At 39.1% G+C, this 27,110-nt stretch overlaps 2 protein-coding genes across 6 annotated transcripts in view; one reads left to right on the top strand and one right to left on the bottom strand.

The window, feature by feature from the left end:
- The window catches only part of TMPRSS12 (transmembrane serine protease 12), a 34,156-nt gene extending 31,900 nt beyond the window's left edge, over window positions 1-2,256 (top strand). Inside the window, exon 5 of the mRNA XM_086399487.1 lies at window positions 1,984-2,256. Coding sequence (XP_086255613.1) covers window positions 1,984-2,235 — 252 coding nt within the window. The 3' untranslated portion in view covers window positions 2,236-2,256. The remainder of the gene's footprint in view (window positions 1-1,983) is intronic.
- Window positions 1-27,110, bottom strand: part of LOC147371610 (uncharacterized) — a 130,702-nt gene that overhangs the window by 62,297 nt on the left and 41,295 nt on the right. The window lies entirely within an intron of this gene.

Below are 27,110 nucleotides of genomic sequence, written 5' to 3'. Positions count from 1 at the left end.
CTGGGCCACCAGGGAAGGGCCATCTTTGATTTTTTTTTTTTTTTTCAATATTTACTTGGCTGTGCTAGGTCTTAATTATGGCACTCGGGATCTTCAACCTTCACCGCAGGATCTTTAGTTGTGGTAATTGAAGTCTCAGATCTGGGAGCACAGAGTCTTAGCCACTAGACCACCAGGGAAGTCCCATCGTGTTTTTTTTATTTTTCTCACTTTTTGTTTTTGGCTGCACTGGGTCTTTCAGAGAAGGCAATGGCATCCCACTCCAGTACTCTTGCCTGGAAAATCCCATGGACGGAGGAGCCTGGTGGGCTGCAGTCCATGGGGTCGCTAAGAGTCGGACACGACTGAGCGACTTCACTTTCACTTTTCGCTTTCATGCATTGGAGAAGGAAATGGCAATCCACTCCAGTGTTCTTGCCTGGAGAATCCCAGGGACAGGGAGCCTGGTGGGCTGCCATCTATGGGGTCGCACAGAGTCGGACATGACTGAAGCGACTTAGCAGCAGCAGCAGCAGCACTGGGTCTTCTTTCTGCACATGGGCTTTCTCCGGTTGCAGCGAGAGGGGGATACTCTCTAATTGCAGGCTTCTTATTGTAGTGGCTTCTCTTGTTGCAGAGCACTGGCTCTAGAGGGTGCAGGGTTCGGTAGTTGCAGCATCAGGCTCTAGAGCAGGGGCTCAGTAGTTGTGGCACAGAGGCTTAGTTGCCCTGCACCCTGTGAAATTTTCCAGAACCAGGGCTCAAACCCATGTCCTCTGTATCAGCAGGTGGATTCTCAACCACTGGACCACCAGGGAATTCCCATCTGTGATTTTTTTTTTTTTTTTTTTTTACAAAATCCAATTTATCTGTTTTTTGTTTTGTCCCTTGTGGCTTTTAAATCTTTCTTTATTCCTCTTTTTTCTTCACTGCTTCTAAATCTACCAGCACATCACTCCCAAACAGTGCCCTATGCTCTGATCTTTTCCTACTCATTTTGATTTCTGCTATTCAGGGTTTATCTTTCCTGTATCTTTTTCCTTAAAAATCTTACTGAAAAGAAGGATTCAATCTAATTTAATTGCATTCATAAATGAAACATTCTAATTGTCAAAAAATAGTTTTTTAATGCTTTCCTTATATAGAGAATTTGAAAACACCTTAGAAACATGGTCTTTAAACTTTAAGCATTAAAACAGTTATCTTAGTGTCCTTATTGTTTTGAATGATTAATACTCTTCAGTAATGGTGTTTCAGTGTATTAACAGTCGAGTATAAACCATGACAAAGATTTGTCATTTGTAATACCATTAAATGTTAGCTTCTCAGTCATGTTGACTCTGTGATCCCATGAACTGTAACCCACCAGGCTCCTCTGTCCATGGAATTCTTCAGGCAAGAGTACTGGAGTGGGTTGCCATGCCCTTCTCCAGGGGATCTTTCTGACTCAGGGATCGAACCCCAGTCTCCTGCATTGCATGCTTAGCTATTTATTCCTATGATCCTGCACCAGTCAATGTCAACACTCAGAAAGATGCCATGTCTTGCAAGATGCCTGTTCACTCCTGTCCTCTAGTTAGCAAACCACACACACACCTAAATGAATCCATTATATATCTTAGTTCTACCATCCCTACATAGCATTAATACAAGTATTCTAATAGACAATATTTATAGTATTTTGCACAGTTCCTAAATTATATTCCTCCTGAGTAACTACACTAAAAAATCCAAACAATTCGATTTATAGCATTTTGGTTCAAAACTATGCAGGTGGAAAATTTATCCACCAGCTATATGGTTCCTCAAAAATAACAGGCCAGACTGAATACCTGTTTCAGTTGGAATATAAAACTGAAAATCTATGCATCTTTATAAGTTAGAAGTAAGTTAAAAATGAATATTTATATAAATATATGATTAGTGTGATTAATTTATTCCAGATTTATTGTTGTTTAAAGCCTACTGGAAGTAACTAATACTATTTTGGGACTTTTTTAATAGGGTGATAGTGGTGGACCATTAATGTGCTACCTACCAGAACGTAAACGATATTTTGTAATGGGAATTACCAGTTACGGATACGGCTGTGGTCGAAAAAATTTTCCTGGTGTCTATAGTGCACCATCCTTCAACCAAAAGTGGCTGACAGAGCAACTCTACCAATCAAGCAATAAAGGCATACTTAATATAAATATTCTACTTGGACAGGTCCTTATAGCCTTAGGTTCTGTTGTCTTACTTGCAACTCCATAAAAAAATTCTGAAGAATCTTTATTTTGCATCGTGTCCCTTTCCAGGTTCTACATAATGAAAATCATTTATTCTTTTGATAAATAATTGCCCATTTTAGAGTTCCCATGTGAACATTTTTTGGAATAAAAGGACTGTGACATATTAGATAAGTGATTACAAATTTGGCACTCAATCACATTCTTCCTTCATGTATCTTGTTATACTTTATAATCATAATTTTGCATTTGGAATATTTTCCTAGAATTTGTATAAACAGCTATATACTTAATGTATATAAATGTCAAATAATAAAGAGTTAATTAAAAGAAAAGTTGGTTTTTGTTAATCAAAACTTTTAAGTTAGGTTTTATTTTATTCAAAAAGATTTGGTTGTATGATATATAGTTTTTGAATTATCATCTTGTTTCTGACTCTCAAAGGATATTTGAAGAAGTATCTGCCTATTATTCAAATTCTAATTAGAACTATTTAATATTAATACTTCCTTTCCGATGCCAAGAGAGAATTGTGGTGCAAACACCTCCAAATAATTTACTTCTTATTTAGAAATGTATACTAAGACTTTTTTTTTGCAATGTTATAATCTACTTTCTGAACGTTATTTTCTTGAAGCCCATGCTAAAAGTCTGTATTCCTTGGGCCCTTGAATTAAATGTGAGGAGAGGTGACTGAGAAGCATGCTCAGAAAGCAAGAATACCAACCTGGGATTAACTTTATGATGACCAATCTATAATATGAATTATTAAAACAAAAAAGACAGTATTAGAATCTACTCACATCTCCCTTAAACTCTGGAGAACTCATGCATAAAGGAGAAGTAATTATTTTCTCATAAAACCATGTATTTTTGTTGTTTTGTTTTGCTTAGCTTAAACCTAATTTTAGGATTTAACTGAAAGTAAGCATGAGTTTTCCATCAATTAATTCCCTTGGGGATCATCAGCAGTTTAATGTTCAAGGGGTAGAAAACTGATTTTTTTATAGACATGTGAGCAACATTCAGGGGATACTGACTCTTCTTTTTTGAAGGAGACCCTAGTTTATCCATTGACAAGGTCTTATAAGGAATTAGTGGGTGATGCTTCTATAACAATCAGTATAATACATTAGTCATTTTCTGTTTATTCTACCTGACTATCATTCAGATTCACTTGATAAGCCCTGGATATTAATGTTAAGAAACTCTTCTGAATGTATTGACAGCACTGGAGGGAAAATCCTTGCTTTTCAATTCAAAGGTATGTCCTACTTACTGCTTAGGTCTGCCAATCTAATCAGGCAGCATCTATTATCTGCAACCTCTTATCTTTTTGCCCAGTTCAGTTCACTTATTTCAGCCAACCAGAATTCAGTTGTATAACATTTCTCTACACCACAAGAGACTATTAGAGGATAGATTTTGGAACCTAAGACAGACTTTGTTTCAAATTTCATTCTGTTAACTTAGTATTTGTAAGAGTTGGGACAATTATTGATACCTACTTGGCGCCAGTGTTGTGATAATTAAACAAGTTGATTATACAAAGTTTTGATATACTGAAGGTACTCAGTTCCTATTATTATTATCCCAGGTAGCACTAGGGCTAAAGAACCCACCTGCCAATGCAGGAGATATAAGTGATGCAGGTTTGATCCCTGGGTTGGGAAGATCTCCTGAAGGAGGAAATGGCAACCCACTCCAGTATTCTTGCCTGCAGAATCCTACGGACAGAGGAGCCTGGCCTGCAGAATCCTATGGACAGAGGAGCCTGGCCTGCAGAATCCTACGGACAGAGGAGCCTGGCAGGCTACTGTCTGCATGGTCGCACAGAGTCGGACACAACTGATGCAATTTAGCACACACATGATTCATACAGTCTTTTCATTATATATATCAGATAGATAACTTATTTCTTTCAAAATCTGAAAAATTTACTAGAACGAAGGACTTGTTATTACTTATAAACTCAAATTTTAATGTATATTATTTTTAACATAAAAGAAGCAGACTCACAGATATAGTGGTTACCAGTTTGGGGTGAGGACGATATAGAGGTGGGGAGTGGGAAGTACAGACTACTGCGTATAAGATAGGTTCGAGGATGCACTGTGCAACATAGACAATATAGCCAATATTCCGTAATGGAAAGCGGAGTGAAGTGAAGTGGCTCAGTCGTGCCCGACTCTTTGCGACCCCGTGGACTGTAGCCTACCAGGCTTCTCAGTCCATGGGATATCCCAGGCAAAAGTACTGGAGTGGGTTGTCATTTCCTTCTCCAGGGGATCTTCCCGGCCCAGGGATCGAACCCGGGTGTCCTGCATTGTAGGCAGACGCTTTACCCTCTGAGCTACCAGGGAAGCCCAATGGAAAGTGGAAAGTTACCTTTAAAAACTGTATGCTTTCTATTTTACACAATGACAACACCTTTACAATCATCGTGTAAAATAGAAAGGACAAGGACAAATGCAGCATAACGACTAATAAATTGCAATTCTCGACACTTTCTATATGATTGGAATCCCTGCCCCCTTTTTTCTTTTTCTTTTGTCTCCTGATGATTAGGCCAGGGTCTAGGAGTAGAGAGGGGATTAGGTACTGGGAGCAAAGAAAGAATTAGCGTGGAACTTTTGAGATGATCCCTAACATACTGTACTACTTGCTTTTACAATGTGTTAGCAGAGACCAATGTGTTATAAATGTAGAGTGACGTGCTTTCTGCCAAGTGGTAATTCATCCTGGTTTGCTATGTTAAAGCTGTAAATACAACAGAACATTAATAAACGTCTCTTGTGTAGCAAAAAAATAAAAAATAAAAATAAAATAAAATAAAAACTGTATGCTGCTGCTGCTGCTGCTAAGTTTCTTCATTCGAGTCCAACTCTGTGCGACCCCATAGATGGCAGGCCACCAGGCTCCCCCGTCCCTGGGATTCTCCAGGCAAGAACACTGGAGTGGGTTGCCATTTCCTTCTCCAATGTGTGAAAGTGAAAAGTGAAAGTGAAGTCGCTCAGTCGTGCCTGACTCTTAGCGACCCCATGGACTGCAGCCTACCAAGCTCCTCCGTCCATGGGATTTTCCAGGCAATAGTACTGGAGTGGGTTGCCATTTAAAAACTGTATAAAATCGGGCAATTCCCTGGTGCTTCAGTGGTTAGGACTCAGTGCTGTCACTGCTGTGGTCTGGATTCAATCCCTAGAAGATCCCAAAAGCTGTGTGGCGCAGCAAATAAAATATTTTATAAAATTAAAAAATTAAAGTGTACTATTATAAATTTTAATTTATTTTTCCAATTCCCAAAATAGTCTATCCTCATATTATGCTATCAAAATCTGAAGTACAGAAAATTAGTAGAGAAAAAATCATACATAGGCGTACTATGCAAAGGCAGCTACCATAAGTTCTGCCTATTTCATTTACAAGGAGGATTTTTACAGACTCTTCTTAAGCATTATTTTATCCCAGCTATTTTCAGTCTAAAAGGTGAAAGATGAGTACTACGACTGTCCACCTTTATTCGCCAAACATTAAACTCTTGCCCTGTTTGCACATTCTTTTTTTCTCTCTCCACACACACACGCTTTTTTTTTTTTTTTTTTGGTTTTTAACAATCTGAAAGCAAATACTACAACACATTATCTCCCAAGAACAAGAATCACAATACCATTATCCCACCAATGAAATTTAACAATGATTTATTAATACCATCTAATATAGGGTCTATATTCCAATCTTCCTATCTTAAAAATGTTTTTATAGTCTCTGCCCTACTCCAGTATATAATCCAAATTCCACACATTGCAATGTCCTTTAATTTAAAAGTTTCCTCTGTCCTTTTTTATATTCTTTTTTGTCTTTCATAACAGCGATAGAGTCCAAGTCAACTATCTTATAGAATCCTCTGCATTCGGGCTCACCACAGGGATGGGGATACTGGCAGCAGCAGTCCTGGAAGATCCCCCTAGGCATAAGCCCTCTTGGAGGTCACCATTAACCTCACCATACAGCCCACAGACCCCAGGCCTGGGTTGCTTCAGGCCAAACAACAGGAAGGGAGCAAAACCCCACTTCAGTTCAGTTGCTCAGTCATGTCTGACTCTTTGCGTCCCCATGGACTGCAGCACGCCAGGCCTCCCTGTCCATCAACAACTTCCAGAGCTTGCTCAAACTCATGTCCATCGAGTTGGTGATGCCATCCAACCATCTGATCCTCTATGTCATCCCCTTCTCCTCCTGCCTTCAATCTTTCCCAGCATTAGAGTCTTTTCTAAGGAGTCAGTCCTTCACATCAGGTGGTCAAAGTACTGGAGTTTCAGCTTCAGCATTAGCCCTTTCAATAAGTATTCAGGACTGATTTCACTTAGGATTGACCCCTTTGATCTCCTTGCAGTCCAAGGGATTTTCAAGAGTCTTCTTCAACACCACAGTTCAAAAGCATCAAGTCTTCGGCACTCAGCTTTCTTTATAGTCCAACCCTCACATCCATACATGACTACTAGAAAAACTGAGCAAGGCTCTGCCCACCAGAGCAAGACCCAGTTTTTCCTGGTCCTTCCCATTAGGAGGGGCTTCTCTCATAGCTCAGTCGGTAAAGAATCTGCCTGCAATGGAGGAGACCTGGGTTTGGTTCCTGGATCAGGAAGATCCTCTGGAGAAAGAAATGGCAACCCACTCTAGTATTCTTGCCTGGAGAATCCCATGAACAGAGGAGCCTAGCAGGCTACAGTCCATGGGGTTGCAAGAGTTGGACAAGACTTAGCAACTAAGCCACCAGGTAGTAGTTCTATTTTGTTTTTTTGGGAGGGTCAGTTGGTAAAGAATCCCTGTACAAAAAATATCTTTACGACCCAGATAATCACACTGGTGTGATCATTCACCTAGAGCCAGACATCCTGGAATGTGAAGTCAAGTGGGTCTTAGGAAGCATCACACGAACAAAGCTAGTGGAGGTGATGGAATTCCAGTTGAGCTGTTTCAAATCCTGAAAGATGATGCTGTGAAAGTGCTGCACTCAATATGCCAGCAAATTTGGAAAACTCAGCAGTGGCCACAGGACTGGAAAAGGGCAGTTTTCATTCCAATCCCAAAGAAAGGCAATGCCAAAGAATGCCCAAACTACCGCACAATTGCACTCATCTCACATGATAGTAAAGTAATGCTCCAAGCTGGCTTCAGCAATATGTGAACCATGAACTTCCTGATGTTCAAGCTGGTTTTAGAAAAGGCAGAGGAACCAGAGATCAAACTGCCAACATACGCTGGATCATTGAAAAAGCAAGAGAGTTCCAGAAAAACATCTATTTCTGCTTTATTGACTATGCCAAAGCCTTTGACTGTGTGGATCACAATAAACTGTGGGAAATTCTGAAAGAGATGGGAATACCGGACCACCTGACCTGCCTCTTGAGAAACCTATATGCAGGTCGGGAAGCAACAGTTAGAACTGGACATGGAACAACAGACTGGTCCAAATAGGAAAAGGAGTACGTCAAGGCTGTATATTGTCACCCTACTTATTTAACTTATATGCAGAGTACATCATGAGAAATGCTGAGCTGGAAGAAGCACAAGCTGGAATCAAGATTGCCAGGAGAAATATCAATAACCTCAGATATGCAGATGACACCACCCTTATGGCAGAAAGTGAAGAGGAACTAAAGAGTCTCTTGATGAAAGTGAAAGAGGAGAATGAAAAAGTTGGCTTAAAGCTCAACATTCAGAAAACTAAGATCATGGCATCCGATCCCATCACTTCATGGCAAATAGATGGGGAAAGAGTGGAAACAGTGTCAGACTTTATTTTTTTGGGCTCCAAAATCACTGCAGATGGTGATTGCAGCCATGAAATTAAAAGACACTTACTCCTTGGAAAGAAAGTTATGACCAACCTAGACAGCATATTCAAAAGCAGAGACATTACTTTGTCAACAAAGGTCCATCTAGTCAAGGCTATGGTTTTCCAGTAGTCATGTATCGATGTGAGAGTTGGACTATAAAGAAAGCTGAGCGCCAAAGAGTTGATGAACTGTGGTGTTGGAGAAGACTTGGGAGTCCCTTGGACTGCAAGGAGATCCAAACAGTCCATCCTAAAGAAGATCAGTCCTGGGTGTTCATTGGAAGGACTGATGTTGAAGCTGAAACTCCAATACTTTGGCCACCTGATGTGAAGAGCTGACTCTTTTGGAAAGACCCTGATGCTGGGAAAGATTGAGGGTGGGAGGAGAAGGGGATGACAGAGGATGAGATGGTTGGATGGCATCACCGACTCAATGGACATGAGTTTGGGTAAACTCCAGGTGCTGATGGACAGGGAGGCCTGATGTGCTGTGGTTCATGGGGTCGCAAAGAGTTGGATGCGACTGAACAGAACTGGTAAAGAATCTGCCTGCAATGCAGGAGACTCCAGTTCAATTCCTGGGTCAGGAGAAAGGATAGGCTACCCACTCCAGTATTCTTGGGCTTCCCTTGTGGCTCAGCTGGTAAAGAATCCATCTGCAATGTGGGAGACCTGAGTTCAATCCCTGGGTTGGGAAGATCCTCTGGAGAAGGAAAAGGCTAGCCACTCCAGTATTCTGGTGTGGAGAATTCCATGGACTTTATTGTCCATGGGGTTGCAGAGAGTTGGACATGACTGGGTGACTTTCACTTTCCCATTAGGAAGCTTACACAAGCCTCTTAGCTTCCTCCATCACAAGGCAGACAGAAGAAGCAAGAAGAACCACAATTCCATAGCTGCTAGAACAAAAACCACATTACAGAAAGTTAATCAGGAGGAAAAAGCAGAATGTCCCAGATGGAAGGACAAGATAAAATCCCAGAACAACAACTAAATGAAATGGAGATAGACAATCTTCCAGAAAAAGAATTCAGAATAATGATAGTGAAGATGATCCAGGATCCCTAGAAAACAATGGAAAAGAGGCAAGAAATGTTTACCAAAGACCTACAAGAACTAAAGAACAAGCCAAGAGGAATAATACTCTAGAAGGAATCAATAGCAGACTAACTAAGGCAGAAGAACAGATAAATGACCTGGAGGACAGAATGGTGGAAATTACTACCACAGAACAGAATATAGAAAGAAGAATGAAAAAAAAAAAAAAAATGAAGACACCCTAAGAGACCTCTGGGACAACATGAAATGCACCAACATTCACATTATAGAGGTCTCAGAAGAAGAAGAAAGGACCTGAAAAAATATTTGAAGAGATAATAGCTCAAAAATTCCTGAACGTGGGAAAGGAAGTAGTTAACCAAATCCAGGAAGTGCAGAGTCCCAGGCAAGATAAATCCAAGGAGGAACACACTCAGACACGTAGTAATCCAACTGACAAAAATTAAAGACAAAGATAAAATATTAAAAGCAACAAGGGAAAAACAACAACGTACAAGGGAACTCCCATCAGGTTATCATCTGATTTTTTAACAGAAACTCTATAAGCCAGAAAGGAATGGCACAATATACTTAAAGTGATGAAAAGGAAGAACCTACAACCAAGAACATTCTACCTAGAAAGATTCTCATTCAGATTTGATGGAGAAATTCAAAGCTTTCCAGACAAACAAAAGTTAACAGTATTCAGCATCACCAAACCAGCATTACAACAAATGCTAAAGGAACTTCTCTAGGCAAGAAACACAAGGGAAGGAAAAGATCTACAGAAAATAAACTCAAAACAATTAAGAAAATGGTAATAGCATCATACACATTGAAAATCACATAAATGTAAATGGATTAAATGTATCAACCAAAAGACATAGACTAGCTGGGCAGGTGAAAACATGTTCATCTATGCACTTCCACTTACCACATCACTCTGCTTGAACACCCCAAATTGTATGTAATTATTCTATGTTGTTAGGTTAATCACGTTCCTATCATAGCTTGCAGTTGTAATTACCTTTTACTTTCTGTCTGGCTATTGATTGTGAAAACTGATAAACATCTTTTACTATTCTGATTATGCACCTGTTACTCACTTAGTACCATTATATCATGATTTGTCATTGGACAAATAACAGAAGTCTATATCATCAAAACTACCATTTAATAGGAAAATATGTAATCACTTTTTAAAATACAGATGCGTATCAGAATTATCTTGAAATTTTTTTGAAAAATACAAATGTCCAGGTATTTTTTTCTCTCCAAAGCTCCAGATATGTTTCCAATGAGCAGCCATGTTTAAAAACAACTAGACTATATGATGATCTTTTATCTAGCTTGTTTTGCTTTTTCTATTTCATATTCAGTGCTCTCATTTCATTTAGTTTATGTTTTCCAATTTCTCCATCTCTTTTTTTCTTTCTCAAGCCTTTATCAAGCAAAGTTTTTGTATACTTATAAATAGTATGTATAATATATATCAGAAAACTTACAAATTTTAGCCTAACTAAAAAATTTATAACATTTTGATTCCACTTGTTTGACTTAATATGAAGAGAATGCTAGATTTCTAATAAAAAAATAGGTATGCAACAAGCAACAAAGAGTTACTGTATAGCACAGGGAACTATAGTCAATATCTTGTAATAACCTATAATGGAAAATAATTTCAAAAATAATATTTGTGTATATGTATTACTAAATCACTTTGCTGTGAACCTGAAACACTGTAAGTCAACTACACTTCAATAAAATATATATATTAAGCAAAAAAGAATCAAAATAGACTTGAATAAATGAAATGCTTTAATACTGTGAATTTTAATAAAACACTTTGTTAAACCTTTGACATTATTTAAGGATAGTATGGGATTTGAAGCATAGTAACATTGATTTAAAAAAAAAAGAATCTTCTGCACTCTGAATTTATCTGAATTCCTCATGATAAGTCAGAGTAAAGGTTTTTTCACAAGTACTGTTGTTGTTGTTCAGTTGCCAAGTTGTGTCTGACTCTTCACTACCCCCAGAGACTGCAGGACACAAGGCTTCCCTGTCTCTCACCATCTCCCAGAGTTTGCCCAAGTTCATATCCATTGAGTCAGGTGATGCCACCCAACAATTTCATCCTATGTTGCCCTCTTCTCCTTCTGCCTTCAATCTTTCCCAGCATTAGAGTCTTTCCCAGAGTCAGCTGTTTGCATCAGGTTGCCAAAGTGTTGGAGCTTCAGCATCAATCCTTCAAAGAGTTTTCAAGGTTGATTTCCTTTGAGGTTGACTAGTTTGATCTCCTTGCTGTCTAAGAGACTCTCAAGAGTCTTCTCCAGCACCACAGTTCTTTAAGCATCAATTCTTCAGCACTCTGCCTTCTTAATGGTCCAGCTCTCACATCCATACATGACTACTGGAAAGATCATGGCCTTGACTATATGGACCTTTGTCAGCAAAGTGATGTCTTTGCTTTTTAACACACTATCCAGGTTTGTCATAGCTTTCCTGCCAAGAAGCAGTCATCTTCTAATTTCATGGCTGCAGTCACCATCTGCAATGATTTTAGAGTCCAAGGAGAGGAAATCTGTCACTGCTTCCTCCTATTCCCCTATCTGCCATGAAGTGATGGGACTGAATGCCATGATCTTAGTTTTTTTAATATTGAGTTTTAAACTGGCTTTGTCACTCTCCTTCTTCACCCTCATCAAGAGGCTCTTTAGATCCTCTTTGCTTTCTACCATTTGAGTGGTATCATCTGCATCTCTGAGGTTGTTGATATTTCTCCCGGCAATCTTGATTCCAGCTTGTAACTCATCCAGCCGAGCATTTCGCATGATGTACTCTGTATATAAGTTAAATAAACAGGGTAACAATATACAGCCTTGCTGTACTCCTTTCTCAATCCTGAACTAGTCAGTTGTTCTTCTACACAGTGTTCTGTTGCTTTTTGACCTGCATATAGGTTTCTCAGGAGGCAGGGTAGGTGGCCTGGTATTCTCATCTCTTTAAGAATTTTCCAGTTTGTTATGATCCACACAGTCAAAGGCTTTGGCGTAGTCAATGAAGCAGAAGTAGATGTTTTTTCTGAAATTCTCTTGTTTTGTCTACGATCCAACAGATGTTGGCAATTTGATCTCTGGTTCTTCCGCCTTTTCTAAATCCAGCTCAAATATCTGGAAGTTCTCAGTTCATGTGCCGCTGAAGCTTGGCTTGGAGAATTTTGAGCATTACTTTACTAGAATGTGAAATGAGTGCAATTGTGTGGTAGTTTGAACATTCTTTAGCATTGCCTTTCTTTGGGATTGGAATGAAAACTGACCTTTTCCAGTCCTGTGGCCAATGCTGAGTTTTCCAAATTTGCTGGCATATTGAGTGCAGCACTTTCACAGCATCATCTTTCAGGATTTGAAATAGCTGAACTGGAATTCCATCACCTCCATTAGCTTTGTTCATAGTGATGCTTCCTAAGGCCCACTTGACTTTGCACTCCAAGATGTCTGGCTCTAGGTGAGTGATCACACCATCATGGTTATCTCGCCACCTCTTAATCTCTTCTGCTTCTGTTTGGTCCTTACCATTTCTGTCCTTTATTGTGCCAATCCTTGTGTGAAATGTTCCCTTGATATCTCCAATTTTCTTGAAGAGATCTCTAGTCTTTCACATTCTGTTGTTTTCCTCCATTTCTTTGCATTGATCACTTAGGAAGACTTTCTTATCTCTCCTTGCTATTCTTTGGAACTCTGCATTCAGATGGGTATATCTTTCCTTTTCTCTTTTGCCTTTCACTTTTCTCAGCTATTTGTAAGGCCTCCTCAGACAATCATTCTGCCTTTTTGCATTTCTTTTTCTTGGGGATGGTTTTGACCACGGCCTCCTGTACAATGCCACAAACCTCCGTCCATAGTTCTTCAGGCACTCTATCACATCTAACCCCTTGGATCTATTTGTTACTTCCACTGTATAATCATAAGGGATTTGATTTAGGTCATACCTGAATGGTTCTAGTGGTTTTCCCTACTTTCTTCAATTTCAGTATGAATTTGGCAATAAGGAGTTCATGATCTGAGCCACAGTCAGCTCCCACTCTTGTTTTTGCTCACTGTATAGAGCTTCTCCATCTTCAGCAGTAAAGAATATAATCCATCTGATTTTGGTATTGACTATCTAGTAAAAGTAGGAAGTCAAGACACATCGAGTAACAGGCAAATTTGGCCTTGGAGTACGGAATGAAGCAGGGCAAAGACCAATAGAGTTTTGCCAAGAAAATGCACTGGTCATAATAAACACCATCTTCCAACAACACAAGAGAAGACTCTATACATGGACATCACCAGATGGTCAACACCGAAATCAGACTGATTATATTCTTTGCAGCCAAAGATGGAGAAGCTCTACACAGTCAGCAAAAACAAGACCAGGAGCTGACTGTGGCTCAGACCATGAACTCCTTATTGCCAAATTCAGACTGAAATTGAAGAAAGTAGGGAAAACCACTAGACCATTCAGGTATGACCTAAATCAAATCCCTTATGATTATACAGTGGAAATGAGAAATAGATTTAAGGGCCTAGATCTGATAGATAGAGTGCCTGATGAACTATGGAATGAGGTTCATGACACTGTACAGGAGACAGGGATCAAGACCATCCCCATGGAAAAGAAATGCAAAAAAGCAAAATGGCTGTCTGGGGAGGCCTTACAAATAGCTGTGAAAAGAAGAGAAGTGAAAAGGAAAGATATAAACATCTGAATGCAGAGTTCCAAAGAATAGCAAGGAGAGATAAGCCTTCTTCAGTGATCAATGCAAAGAAATAGAGGAAAACAACAGAATGGGAAAGACTAGAGATCTCTTCAAGAAAATAAGAGATACCAAAGGAACATTTCATGCAAAGATGGGCTCAATAAAGGACAGAAATGGTATGGACCTAACAGAAGCAGAAGATATTAAGAAGAGATGGCAAGAATACACAGAAGAACTGTACAAAAAAGATCTTCACGACCCAGATAATCACAATGGTGTGATCACTGACCTAGAGCCAGACATCCTGGAATGTGAAGTCAAGTGCGCCTTAGGAAGCATCACTACGAACAAAGCTAATGGAGGTGATGGAATTCCAGTTCAGCTATTTCAAATCCTGAAAGATGATGCTGTGAAAGTGCTGCACTCAATATGCCAGCAAATTTGGAAAACTCAGCATTGGCCACAGGACTGGAAAAGGTCAGCTTTCATTCCAATCCCAAAGAAAGGCAATGCCAAAGAATGCTCAAACTACCTCACAATTGCACTCATCTCACATGCTAGTAAAGTAATGCTCAAAATTCTCCAAGCCAGGCTTCAGCAATATGTGAACCGTGAACTTCCTGATGTTCAAGCTGGTTTTAGAAAAGGCAGAGGAACCAGAGATCAAATTGCCAACATCCATTGGATCATGGAAAAAGCAAGAGAGTTCCAGAAAAACATCTATTTCTGCTTTACTGACTATGCCAAAGCCTTTGACTGTGTGGATCACAATAAACTATGGAAAATTCTGAAAGAGATGGGAGTACCAGACCACCTGATCTGCCTCTTAAGAAATTTGTATGCAGGTCAGGAAGCAACAATTAGAACTGGACATGGAACAACAGACTGGTTCCAAATAGGAAAAGAAGTAAGTCAAGGCTGTATATTGTCACTCTGTTTATTTAACTTATATGCAGAGGACATCATGAGAAACGCTGGACTGGAAGAAACACAAGCCGGAATCAAGATTGCCAGGAGAAATATCAATAACCTCAGATATGCAGATGACACCACCCTTATGGCAGAAAGTGAAGAACTAAAGAGCCTCTTGATGAAAGTGAAAGTGGAGAGTGAAAAAGTTGGCTTAAAGCTCAACATTCAGAAAACGAAGATCACGCATCTGGTCCCATCACTTCATGGGAAATAGATGGGGAAACAGTGGAAACAGTGTCAGACTTTATTTTTTGGGGCTCCAAAATCACTGCAGATGGTGAATGCAGCCATGAAATTAAAAGACGCTTACTCCTTGGAAGGAAAGTTATGACCAACCTAGATAGCATATTCAAAAGCATAGACATTACTTTGCCAACAAAGGTCCGGCTAGTCAAGGCTATGGTTTTTCCTGTGGTCATGTATGGATGTGAGAGTTGGACTGTGAAGAAAGCTGAGCCCCGAAGAATTGATGCTTTTGAACTGTGGTGTTGGATAAGACTCTTGAGAGTCCCTGGACTGCAAGGAGATCCAACCAGTCCATTCTGAAGGAGATCAGCCCTGGGATTTCTTTGAAAGGAATGATGCTAAAGCTGAAATTCCAGTACTTTGGCCACCTCATGCGAAGAGTTGACTCATTGGAGAAGACTCTGATGCTGGGAGGGATTGGGGGCAAGAGGAGAAGGGGACGACAGAGGATGAGATGGCTGGATGGCATTACTGACTCGATGGACGTGAGTCTCAGTGAACTCCGGAGTTGGTGATGGACAGGGAGGCCTGGCGTGCTGCGATTCATGCGGTCGCAAAGAATCGGACACGACTGAGCGATCTGATCTGATCTGGTGACATCCCTGTGTAGAGTCTTCTCTTGTGTTATTGAAAGAGGGTGCTTGCTATGACCAGTGCATCCTCTTGGCAAAACTCTGTTAGCCTTTGCCCTGCTTCATTTTGTACTCCAAGGCCAAACTTGCCTGTTACTCCAAGCATCCCCTGACTTCCTACGTTTGCATTCCAATGCCCTATGATGAATAGGAACTTTTCTCTTTTTCTTTTTTTTTGATGTTAGTTCTAGGAGGTCTTTTAGGTCTTCATAAAATTGATCAACTTCAGTTTCTTCAGCATTGGTGCTTGGGGCACAGACTTGGAATCCTACATTTATGACATAAACAATATACTTCTACTGTATTCCATCAAAACATACAATGTCAGTTTGTCTCATAGGTGATGCTGTTTGATCATCTTATCACTTTTATCTTGAATAAAGTGGTATTTGCCATATTTCCTTATTGCAAAGATACCCTTTTTCTTTCATAATTAATTAATAACCTTTGAGAGGATACTTGGAGATCATATGAATATCCTTTTCCTCAAGAAATTTACACTCAATGGTTTTAGTTGAAGTTCCTTGCTCAAATCAACTACTACATTAAGGGTTGCAAAATGCTTATTTCTCATTCTTTTTATATTTATTAGCAAGTATTTTTCTGCAAAAGAGCTTTCTTCCTCTCTCTTCTCCTTTTTTTCAACATCAGAATGGATTATAGGCTTCTTTTTAAAATTTAGTGTATAATCCAGTTACCATCATTATTCTCTTGGTGCCCAAACTGTTGCAGATTTGGCCAATGAAATTCAAGGTGGCTACTATGTTCTTTTGCCATTCCTCCATTAGCTTTTAAGCACTTCCTTTCTAGCACAACAAGATGTTCTAGGCTAAACTTTTAGTTTTCCTGACTCATATCTAAAACCACTCAATTTTCCAAGGAACCCTAATTTCTTTTAATGGGAAATGGTTTTTAAAACCAAGAATAAGGAATGGTCATTGCTACTGAGTTGTCATTCATTTTAGGTTAAGTGGAGAGAAATAAGAAATACATTTTTTTAAGGCATAACTTCATCCTGGTTGGACTTCACTGGTAGCTCAGATGGTAAAGAATCTGCCTGCAGTGCAGAAGACCTGGATTCCATCCCTGGGTCAGGAGGATTCCCTCAAGGAGGGAATGGCTACCCACTCCAGTATTCTTGCCTGGAGAATCCCACAGATAGAGGAGGCTGGTGGGCTATAATCCATGGGGTTGCAAAGATTTGGACACCACTGAGTGACTAACACTTCATATTGATATTTCCAATTTAAATCCAATATCAAAGTGTTATTCAGTACCTTTCCCTAGTTCATATTTGCACCTCCCTTCCTTTGCAATAATTACCCACAACATAATTTGCTCTGTAACGCACACAAAATAGTTTCACAATCACTACACTGAAATCTATACCAGTAGACACCTACTTGGTAAAATTCAAGACATCACTGTATCTCTTTTTTCTGTGAGGACAGAGTACTATATTAGTGGTTACATGAACTAAGTAATTTTCTGTGTAGCAGTTTTATCCATTAATAATATTTATTTCCATCTGCATCTGATTTTAGAGTTTATTCTTCCCTTTTATAAAGATTTAATTTTTATCAACTCAATTGAGATATCATTTATAAACAAAATGCACACATTTTAAGTGTACAATATGACTTTTGAAAAATGTATATACTTATGTAACCATCCTCATAATCAAGACATAGAATATTTTCCTCAGCTCAAAAATTCCCTTGTACCCCTTGCCATTAAATCCCACCTTGATCAGTTTTCTATAATGACATATTTGTCCTTTCTAAAGTTTCATATTAGTGAAGTCATTAACACACACTCTTTCGAGGCTGGTTTCTTCCACTTAATATGATGTTTCTAAGACTCTTCCATGTTCTTTCACATTCCGGTAGTTCCTTCCTTTCACTGCTGAATAGAGGCAAACGTGAATATGACACAATTTGTTTTTCCATTTATGTACTGATGGACATTAGAGATATTCCTAGTTTGGGATTTTTATGTATAAACCTGCTATGAACATTTACATACATCATGTGCACATAATTTTCCTTTCTCTTGTGCAAATACGGAGGAGTGAAATTGCTAAGAGCTAATACAGTTAAGTGTACCTTTAGCTTTATTAGTAACAGGCAATTTTCCAAAGTTAATATACCATTTACATTCCCACCAGTTAATGTATAAGTGTTCCAGTTGCACTGGGTTGGCCAAAAAGTTTGCTTGTGTTTTTCTGTAACATGGGAAAAATTAATAAATTTTTTGGCTAACCCAATACATTCATGCTAACATTTGGTATTGTTAGTCTTCAAAATTTTAGCCATTCAATTAGGTGTGTAGTGTTATCTATTTGTGGGTTGAGTTTGCATTTCCCTGATGATTAATGATGTTGAAGATTATTATTAGCCAAAAGAAGTTTGTTATTTAAATCTTCTACTCGAGATCAAATTGCCAACATCCTCTGGATCATGGAAAAAGCAAGAGAGTTCCAGAAAAATATCTATTTCTGCTTTATTGACTATGCCAAAGCCTTTGACTGTGTGAATCACAATAAACTATGGAAAATTCTGAAAGAGATGGGAATACCAGGCCACCTGACCTGCCTCTTGAGAAACCTATATGCAGATCAGGAAGCAACAGTTAGAACTGGACATGGAACAACAGACTGGTTCTAAATAGGAAAAGGAGTAAGTCAAGGCTGTATACTGTCACCCTGCTTATTTAACTTCTATGCAGAGTACATCATGAGAAACACTGGGCTGGAAGAAGCACAAGCTGGAATCAAGATTGCCGGGAGAAATATCAATAGCCTCAGATATGCAGATAACACTACCCTTATGGCAGAAAGTGAAGAAGAACTAAAGAGTCTCTTGATGAAAGTGAAAGTGGAGAGTGAAAAAGTTGGCTTAAAGCTCAACATTCAGAAAATGAAGATCATGGCATCTGGTCCCATCACTTCATGGGAAATAGATGGGGAAACAGTGGGAACAGTGTCAGACTTTATTTTTTTGGGCTCCAAAATCACTGCAGATGGTGATTGCAGCCATGAAATTAAAAGATGCTTATTCCTTGGAAGGAAAGCTATGACCAACCTAGACAGCATATTCAAAAGCAGAGACATTACTTTGCCAACAAAGGTCCATCTAGTCAAGGCTATGGTTTTTCCAGTGGTCATGTATGGATGTGACAGTTGGACTGTGATGAAGGCTGAGCACCAAAGAATTGATGCTTTTGAACTGTGGTGTTGGAGAAGACTCTTAAGAGTCCCTTGGACTGGAAGGAGATCCACCCAGTCCATTGTAAAGGAGATCAGTCCTGGGTGTTCTTTGGAAGGACTGATGCTAAAGCTGAAACTCCAATACTTTGGCCACCTCATGTGAAGAGTTGACTCAATGGAAAAGATTCTGATGCTGGGAGGGGCTGGGGGCAGGAGGAAAAGGAGATGACAGAGGATGAGATGGCTGGATGGCATCACCGACTTGATGGACATGAGTTTGGGTGAACTCCAGAAGTTGGTGATGGACAGGGAGGCCTGGCATGCTGCAATTCATGGAGTTGCAAAGAGTCGGACATGACTGAGCAACTGAACTGAACTGAACTCATTTATATTAGGCTGTCTTGTTACTGAATTAAGAGTTCTTTTTAGATATTGAATGTAAGTCCTTTGTCAGATATAAAAGATATTTTCTTCCATTCAGTGGTTTGCCTTTTAGTTTTGGTGTCTTTTCAAAGAGCAGAGATTTTTAATTTTAATGAACTACAACTCATTATATATGTGATATGCTTAATGTCATTTATATAACACACACATATATACATATTTATATATAATACACAGCTTATATGTATGATTTGTGCTTTTTATATCTATCCTAAAATTTTTTGCCTAAAATAAAGTCATATGGATTTTCTTTTTAGAAGTTTTAAGTTTTTGCTTTTATATTTAGGTCTATGATCAACTCTGAGTTTTTGTATAAATGAGGTAAAGTTTGCAGTTTAGTTTTCTATATAAGGATATTTAGTTGTTCCTGTCATTGTTTAAAAGATTACCCTTTTCTTCATCAATTTACCTTGGCAGTTTTTTCAAAAATCAATTGACCATATATCATGGGTGTAATTCTGGACTCTATTCTATTCATTGATTGATATATTTATATATACACAAAAAACACATTGTCTTCATAACTAACTCTTTTTGTAACATAGTTTAAATCCTCTAGCTTTACTTTTCTCTTTCAAAATTATTTTTGGCTACTCTAGATCCTTTGTATTTTAATAGAAATTTCAGAAACAACTACTAATTTTTACATAAAATTTGCTGGGATATTTACTGGAATTGAATTAAAGTTACAGATTAATTTGGGAAGAATTGACATCTTAATCATACTGAATCTTCTGATTCATAAACCTGCTGTATCTTTCCATTTGTAATCTTTAATTTCTCTCAGCAGTCTTTTGTGGTTGTTATTGTGTACACATTGTTGCTAAGTTTATCTCCAATTATTTAATGTCTTTGATGCTATTTACATGACAATTTAAATTTAATTTACTTCAATTTCCAATTGTTCCAATTGGCATTATTAGTCTTACCTGTTTACTGTGTATCTCATCACCTTGCTAATAAACTCTCTGAATAACTTTAGTAGCTTTTCTGTAAATTCCTTAGGATTTTCCACATACACAATCATGTCTGTGAATAATAACTGCTTTACATTTTTCTTTCCATATGACTTTTATTTCTTTTTCTTGCTTTTTGTACTGTCTAGGACTTCCAGTACAATGTTGACTAGAAGTGGTGAGGGTGGAGAGCTTTGCTTTATCCCAATCTTAGAAGCAAATACAACTATTTAAAAAAAAAACAGCAAGTATTTATTAGGATGTAGACAACCCTTGTGCACTGTTGGTAAAAAATGTAAAATGGTGCAACTGCTATGGAAAATAGTATAATGAAAAATTAAAAATGAATCACCGTATGACTCAGCAGTGCTACTCCTGGGCATATAACAAAAGAATTGGAAGCAGGCTCTCGAGGAAATATTTGAATAATCATGTACACGGCAGCATTATTCACAGTAGAAGCAACCCACGTGTCCATCAACAGAATGGTATACACGTACAATGGAGCATTATTCAGCCTTAAAAAAGAAAGATATTGTGTCACTTACTACGACATGGATGCACCCTGAGGACACTATATTAACAGAAATTAGCCAGTCACAAAAGGACAAATATTGTATGATTCCAATTATATGAGGCATCGAGAGTAGTCAAATTCAGAGACAAAAAGAATATTGGTTATCAGATGCTGGGGAAAGGGGAGAAATGGAGAGTTATTGCTTAATTGATAGAGTTTTGCATGATGAAGAGAGTCTGTGGATGGAAGGTAGTTACAGTAGCACAATATGCATGTACTTAATGTTGCTGAACTGAATACTTAAAAATGGTTAAGATGGTACATTTCATATTATGTCTATTTTACCGCAATTTAACATACTAAAAATTTTTAAGGCAATGATTACCGAACTAGGTAAAAAACAAGAACCAAGTGATCTCCAGGCAAGAATACTGGAGTGGGTAACCAATGCCTTCTCCAGGGGGTCTTTCCAACCCATGGATCAAACCCAGGTCTCCTGCATCACGGGCAGATTCTTTACCATCTGAGCCACCAGGGAAGCCCAAAGATGTCCATAGATGCATTTAAAATATAAAGATACATATAGGTAAAAATTTAAAGTTGGAAAGAGGAAACATAAGAAAGCATAAGGAGTGGCTACATACATATCAGACAAAATAGACTTTAGAACAAAAACAAACACTAAAAATAAAGAGGGACACTCCATATTCATAAAAAGGAAATATATCAGGCAGCTATGACTATTATATATGCATTTGTGCCTAATAATGGAATCTCAAAATACATGAAGCAAAAATTGAAGTAACTAAAGGGAGAAACAAATTCACAATCATAATTGTAGGGCTTCCCAGGTGGCTCAGTGGTAAAGGATATGCCTGCCAATGCAAGGAGACACAAGAGACACAGGTTTAATCCCTGGGTCAGGAAGATCCCCTGGAGGAGGAAATGACAACTAATGCATTCCAGTATTCTTGCCTGGAAAATCCCAGAAACAGAGGAGCCTGGGGTACTACAGTCCATAGGGTCACAAAGAATCAGACACGACTGAGTGACTGAGCATGCAGTACATCTTTCACTATAACTGATAGAGCAACTAAATAATTAATAATACAGAAGATCTGAATGACACTTTCAACTACCTTAAGTTAACTGACATTTATAGACCATTACACCTGATGACTTCAGCATTCTTTTCAATGAACCTGGACCATTTTCCAAGAAAGAATATATTCTGGGTGATAAAGGAAATTTCAATAGACTTCAAAAGACTGAAGCCCATATAGTATGTTCTGTGACAATATAATTATTGATTATTAGAAATCAATATATGTAGATACGTAAGAAAGCCCAAATATTTAAGCAACTTCTAAAAATCCCAGGGTCAAAGAAAACACACACACACACACAAGGAAAATTAGAAAATACTTTAAATTGAATGAAAATGAAAAGAATACATCAAATTTTGTGCATCCATCTAAAATAGTGCTATAATAAAAATTTATAGCTTCAAATACTTATAGAAGAGGAAAAGGGGTTAATATCAATTATCAAGGCTTTCAACTTCAGAATTGAAAGATGATCAAATTAAACCTGATGTAAATAGAAGAAAAAAATACTAAAGTTCAGAAAATAATAAAACAGAAAACAAAGACTAGAGAAAAATTAACAAAACTAAAAGCTAATTTTATGAAGAGATCAATACAAGACATAAACTTTTGGATAAACTGACCAAAAAAAGGACACAGACTATGTTAGATAAGGTCTTCAAGAGGACATGATCAGTGACTGACTGATGAGCCGGACTTGAGCAATCAGAGGCTCCTCACCCCCTCAACTGTCCCAGGAATGTCCGTTTTCCCCTGTTCCCAGTGGAAGCTGTTCCAAAGACACAACCTCAACAGAGAAAGGTGCTGCTGAGACCATCTGGACTGTGGAGTGACAGATCCCAGTGAAGGGCTCTATTTAAACTTTTATGATTCTGGTGGTGGCTGTGGAGATCTACTCATCTCATGGCCACCTAAGACAGAGGAGGCAGTGTCAAATAACTAGTGATGGTAAACACTCTACGGGTGTATTTGTATGAAATTTCTATAAATTAATATGTCCTGGTATAATATTATCAATCATAAATTTTAAATGTATGTCACAGAAATAACTAAATTTCCTTGTCAATTGCACTATATCAATGAACTCTCATCAGATCCTTAACCATGGCCTTTTTTTAAGTCTTTTGTCATTTACAGACCATTACCATTTTACCCTGATGCTTTCAAAAAAGTGTCCCTGCAAAAGTGCTTCATCTTTAAGGGGATTCATGCGGAAGACTCAAACAAGTACGGGTTTCTGATAACTAAGATCAATCTGCCTTCATGTGGAGGGATAATAATGTACCTTTCAAGTAATTCCCCAAGGCTACGTGCACAGCCCTACAATATGTCATAGAATTGTAGTGCAAGATTTGTTCCTGTTTCCACATCAGCAAAATGGACCCATTATGCTGATGATATAATGCTAACATGTGAAGACCTGCCTCTGCTGCAGGGTGAGGAAAAGGAAGGGTGGTGAACCCCCAGAAAATTCAAGGCGCAGGCACTGTTTTCAGGAGTTGTCTGGTCAAGAAAGTCCTGAGTTGTCCCAAAAGCTATGAGTGATGATGTGCAAGCCTAGTCAACTCCTACAAATATAAAAGAGGTGTAAGCCTTTGTAGGGATTTGTGGTTTTGGAGCACTCTTTACCCTCATCTGGAACAGTGCCTTGTCAAATAGACAGCAATTGGAAGTCAAGTTTCAAAGGTCATGATGTGCAAGTCGGGGCAAAAGAACATGACATTGAATAGAGGCTCTATTTCACCTATAATCTGTGAGCAGTAGGGTTGGTAAAAAGGAAAAACGGAATATTGGAAGCAGTAGACTAAAGTACTAACAGGAAAAACCACCTTGGCCAGGTAAACTAAAGTACTGTCCCAAGTTTTAATACATCTGAATGATCAATCAGTAGGGCCAGTCACCCCACATGCAAAAAGGGGGACCCCTGCAAAGACATCCAACACCGTAAAGTCACAGGAAAGAGCCACTGCCCTGACTTTCACCATGAATCAATGTGCTGTTCTGCTGAAAACACCAAGGCCCATCACACCTGGGAAACATGTTATCTCCTGGAATTTGTAGTAAGACATCCCACCAGGATGGGTGAGTTACTTCGTGCCCCTGGGTGAGTGGCAATCCATCTCCATTGGGATCCTATTTTCTTGCTGCAAGTTGGACCTGCTGAAACACTATGCCTGAAATTGAACAAGCCACGTGGAGAAAGAGAAGCAGGTGTGCGTCCTGGTCTGGCATATCCCACCACCCAGCCCGTCTCCTCACACCTGACAGTGCTGCCTCCCTCAGCCCCATGTACGCTACGTACAACTAGGTCAAGTTCCTAAAGTTGCCAGCCTCCTTCTACTCAAGGCCAGGTGAGCACATTCTATCTTCCTCTGGGTTTATCATTTGGCTGCTGTCTTTGTTCCCTCCACTGGCCTGGAAGACAATACAGTTCACACAAAAGTCCTCACTAAATTTACCCAGCAAGCCTTAAATGACAGTCAGAAAAGCCTGTCCTTATCAAACATTGAAATGTCTCTAACAAGAAAAGCTGTTCCTTAGACATTATTCCTGCCTCAAAAGGAGGCACTTGTGCCATCATCCTAACAGAATGTTGTGTGTTCATACCTGATGAGTTAAAGTGTCATCTCTATTAAATCAAATGAAGACACAAATGAATGCCCTCAGTGACCTGACCCCCAGCATAGGGGACTGAATAAATCAGTGGTGTGGATCATGGGGGCTTAGTGGAAAAAGTTATTTATTTTGGGAATCATTGTCTTAATCTGTGTTTTCTCTTGCATATGTCTATACTGTTGCTGTACCATCTGCTGCCAACATAGCTAGACAGCCACCAAATAAGCCACCTCCATGCCAATAAAACCCCTTGCTGACTGCTTCAGGCACATTGTGGAAGGGGGAACGTGTAAGATCATAAAAGTCAGTCACAAGGGGTGAAGTGCTGGAGGAGGTAATTCAGAGGACATCACAGCCAGCTGACCTGTGAGCTGGACCCAGGCAATCAAGCTCCTTACCTCCTCCTCTGTCCATGGAATGTACACTTTGCCTACCATTCCCACATTGGGAGCTGTTCCCAGGACTCATCCTCGAGTAAGTAAGGTGCTGCTGAGGCCATGAGTACACAGATGAATCCAGTTAAAGCCACTAGATAAATTTTTACAATTCTGATGGGCAGGTGTGGAGATGAACTTGTCTTGAGGCTGCCCAAGACAAGCTTTGTAAATAAGTTCCCTTGCTTATTAAAATCACCACCTACCAGGGAATGTAACTTGGTGCAGCCAGTATGGAGAACAGTACAGAGCTTCCACAAAAAAATAAAAAATAGAACTACCATATGATCTGGGTTCCCAGGTGGCACAGTGGTTAAAGAATCTGCCTGCCAATGCAGGAGATGCAAGAGATGCAGGTTCAATCCCTGGGTTGGAAAGGTCCCCTGGAGTAGGAAATAGCAACCCACTCCAGTATTCTTGCCTGGAGAGTCCCAGGGACAGGGGACCCTGGTGGGCTGCCATCTACAGGGTTGCACAGAGTCAGACAAGACTGAAGCGACGCAGCAGCAGCAGCAGCAGTAGCAGTGCATAATTAATTCCAGTTAATATATTTTATATTTATTGGTTATTACAGCAAACACTTTTTATGCTCCAAAAGAAATGTCAGTCCAGCAAAAAAGTTGCATTTAATTTTCTTTAAAGATAGATAAGCTTTAAGGAAGAAACAGCCTCTCTTGCTATCTCATTTTCAAATTACTAATACTTTACCAGAGAAATAACTACATATCTTGTCAAACATTAAATAGGCTACAAAAATATTTCCAAGATACATTTCTTCAATTTCTAAAACATAAATAAAGGCTCTCATGGGCTTCCCAGTGGCGCTAGTGGTAAAGAATCTGCTTGCCAATACAGGAGGCATTAGAGACGTGGGTTTGATTCCTGGGTTGGGAAGATCCCCTGAAGAAGCGCATGGCAACCCACTCTAGCATTCTTGCCTGGAGAGTCTGATGGACAGAGGAGCCTGGTGGGTCATAGGGTTTCACAGAGTTGGACACAACTGAAGCGACTTAGCACACACCCACACAAAAGCATTTACATTCATTCCTAAGCTAAGTGAATGTTAAAAAACAAAGTTTAAAAAAAGATCTCTCCTCTTTGGATAGTCCACTTAGTTACATAAAGTATTTTCTGTCCAACACTTTCTCAAATTCAACATAATTATTTCCTAAGAGCATGTTGATAAGAGCCTTCATTTCAAATCATTTATGTGTTCTGGCAAAACTGCAAAATTCCTTGGCTACCATAAGTCACATTAGTTGACTGTGAAATTTCTCAATTTTTTTTTTTTAAACAGCAGTATATGGATCTTTAGTTGCAGCATACTAACTCTTAGTTATGGCATGTGGGGTCTAGTTTCCCGACCAGGATATGAACGTGGGCCCCCAGGATTGGGAGCAGGGAATCTTAGATACTACACCACCAGGGAAGTCCCTCATCATCTGTTACTTTGAGACACACACTCCCATCAGAATGTCTACACTGAGAACCATATGCACCTTCAAAGAGTTGGCAAGGTTAAGCCTTCTCAATGCACAGCTGAACTTCTGCCAGGTCTGAAACTGTGGAATTATTTGCCGGGGGGAAAGGAGAAGGGAAGGGAAAAGCTGTGGGGCAGGAGGTGGTAAACCTGACCCACCAACCTGCCTCCCACAACTACCACCAGGTTCAAATCAATGGAGAAATGACAAAGTAAAAATAAATGATGTTGGGTCAACTGAGTAGCCAACTGAGAATAAAGATGGATCCATAAGGATCACACAAGGATAACTTCCAAATTGCTGTCGAGGATTTAAATGTAAAAAACAAAAACACACATTTTCTAGAAAAAGCCCTGAGGGAATTTCTACAGAAGTTCAGAGTAGGGAAGGCCTTTCAAACTATGACATAAAACCCAGGAGCCCTAAGAGAGACCGATTCATTCTACTACTGAGAGAGTCAGTTCCTAGGCAGGTTGACAAAAAGTCTCGGGGTCCCCAAGAGAAAGGGGTCTGCAGTTCTCGAGGAGATACAAGTCTGGAATTCTCAAGGAGGAGGAAAGGACACATTTTTTTTTTCCTCCACATTCCTTAGTCTTAGTCACATAAAATGTTTTTATCTTTAAGCCTCAAACTGATGGCTACACAACAACTCAGTTTAAATGCTATACTA

Source organism: Bos grunniens, chromosome 5 (genome assembly GCF_055505025.1).
Source record: "Bos grunniens cultivar Pamir isolate PY7600 chromosome 5, Bosgru_T2T1.0, whole genome shotgun sequence".
NCBI lineage: Eukaryota > Metazoa > Chordata > Mammalia > Artiodactyla > Bovidae > Bos > Bos grunniens.
This window is presented reverse-complemented; position numbering and strand designations above follow the sequence as displayed.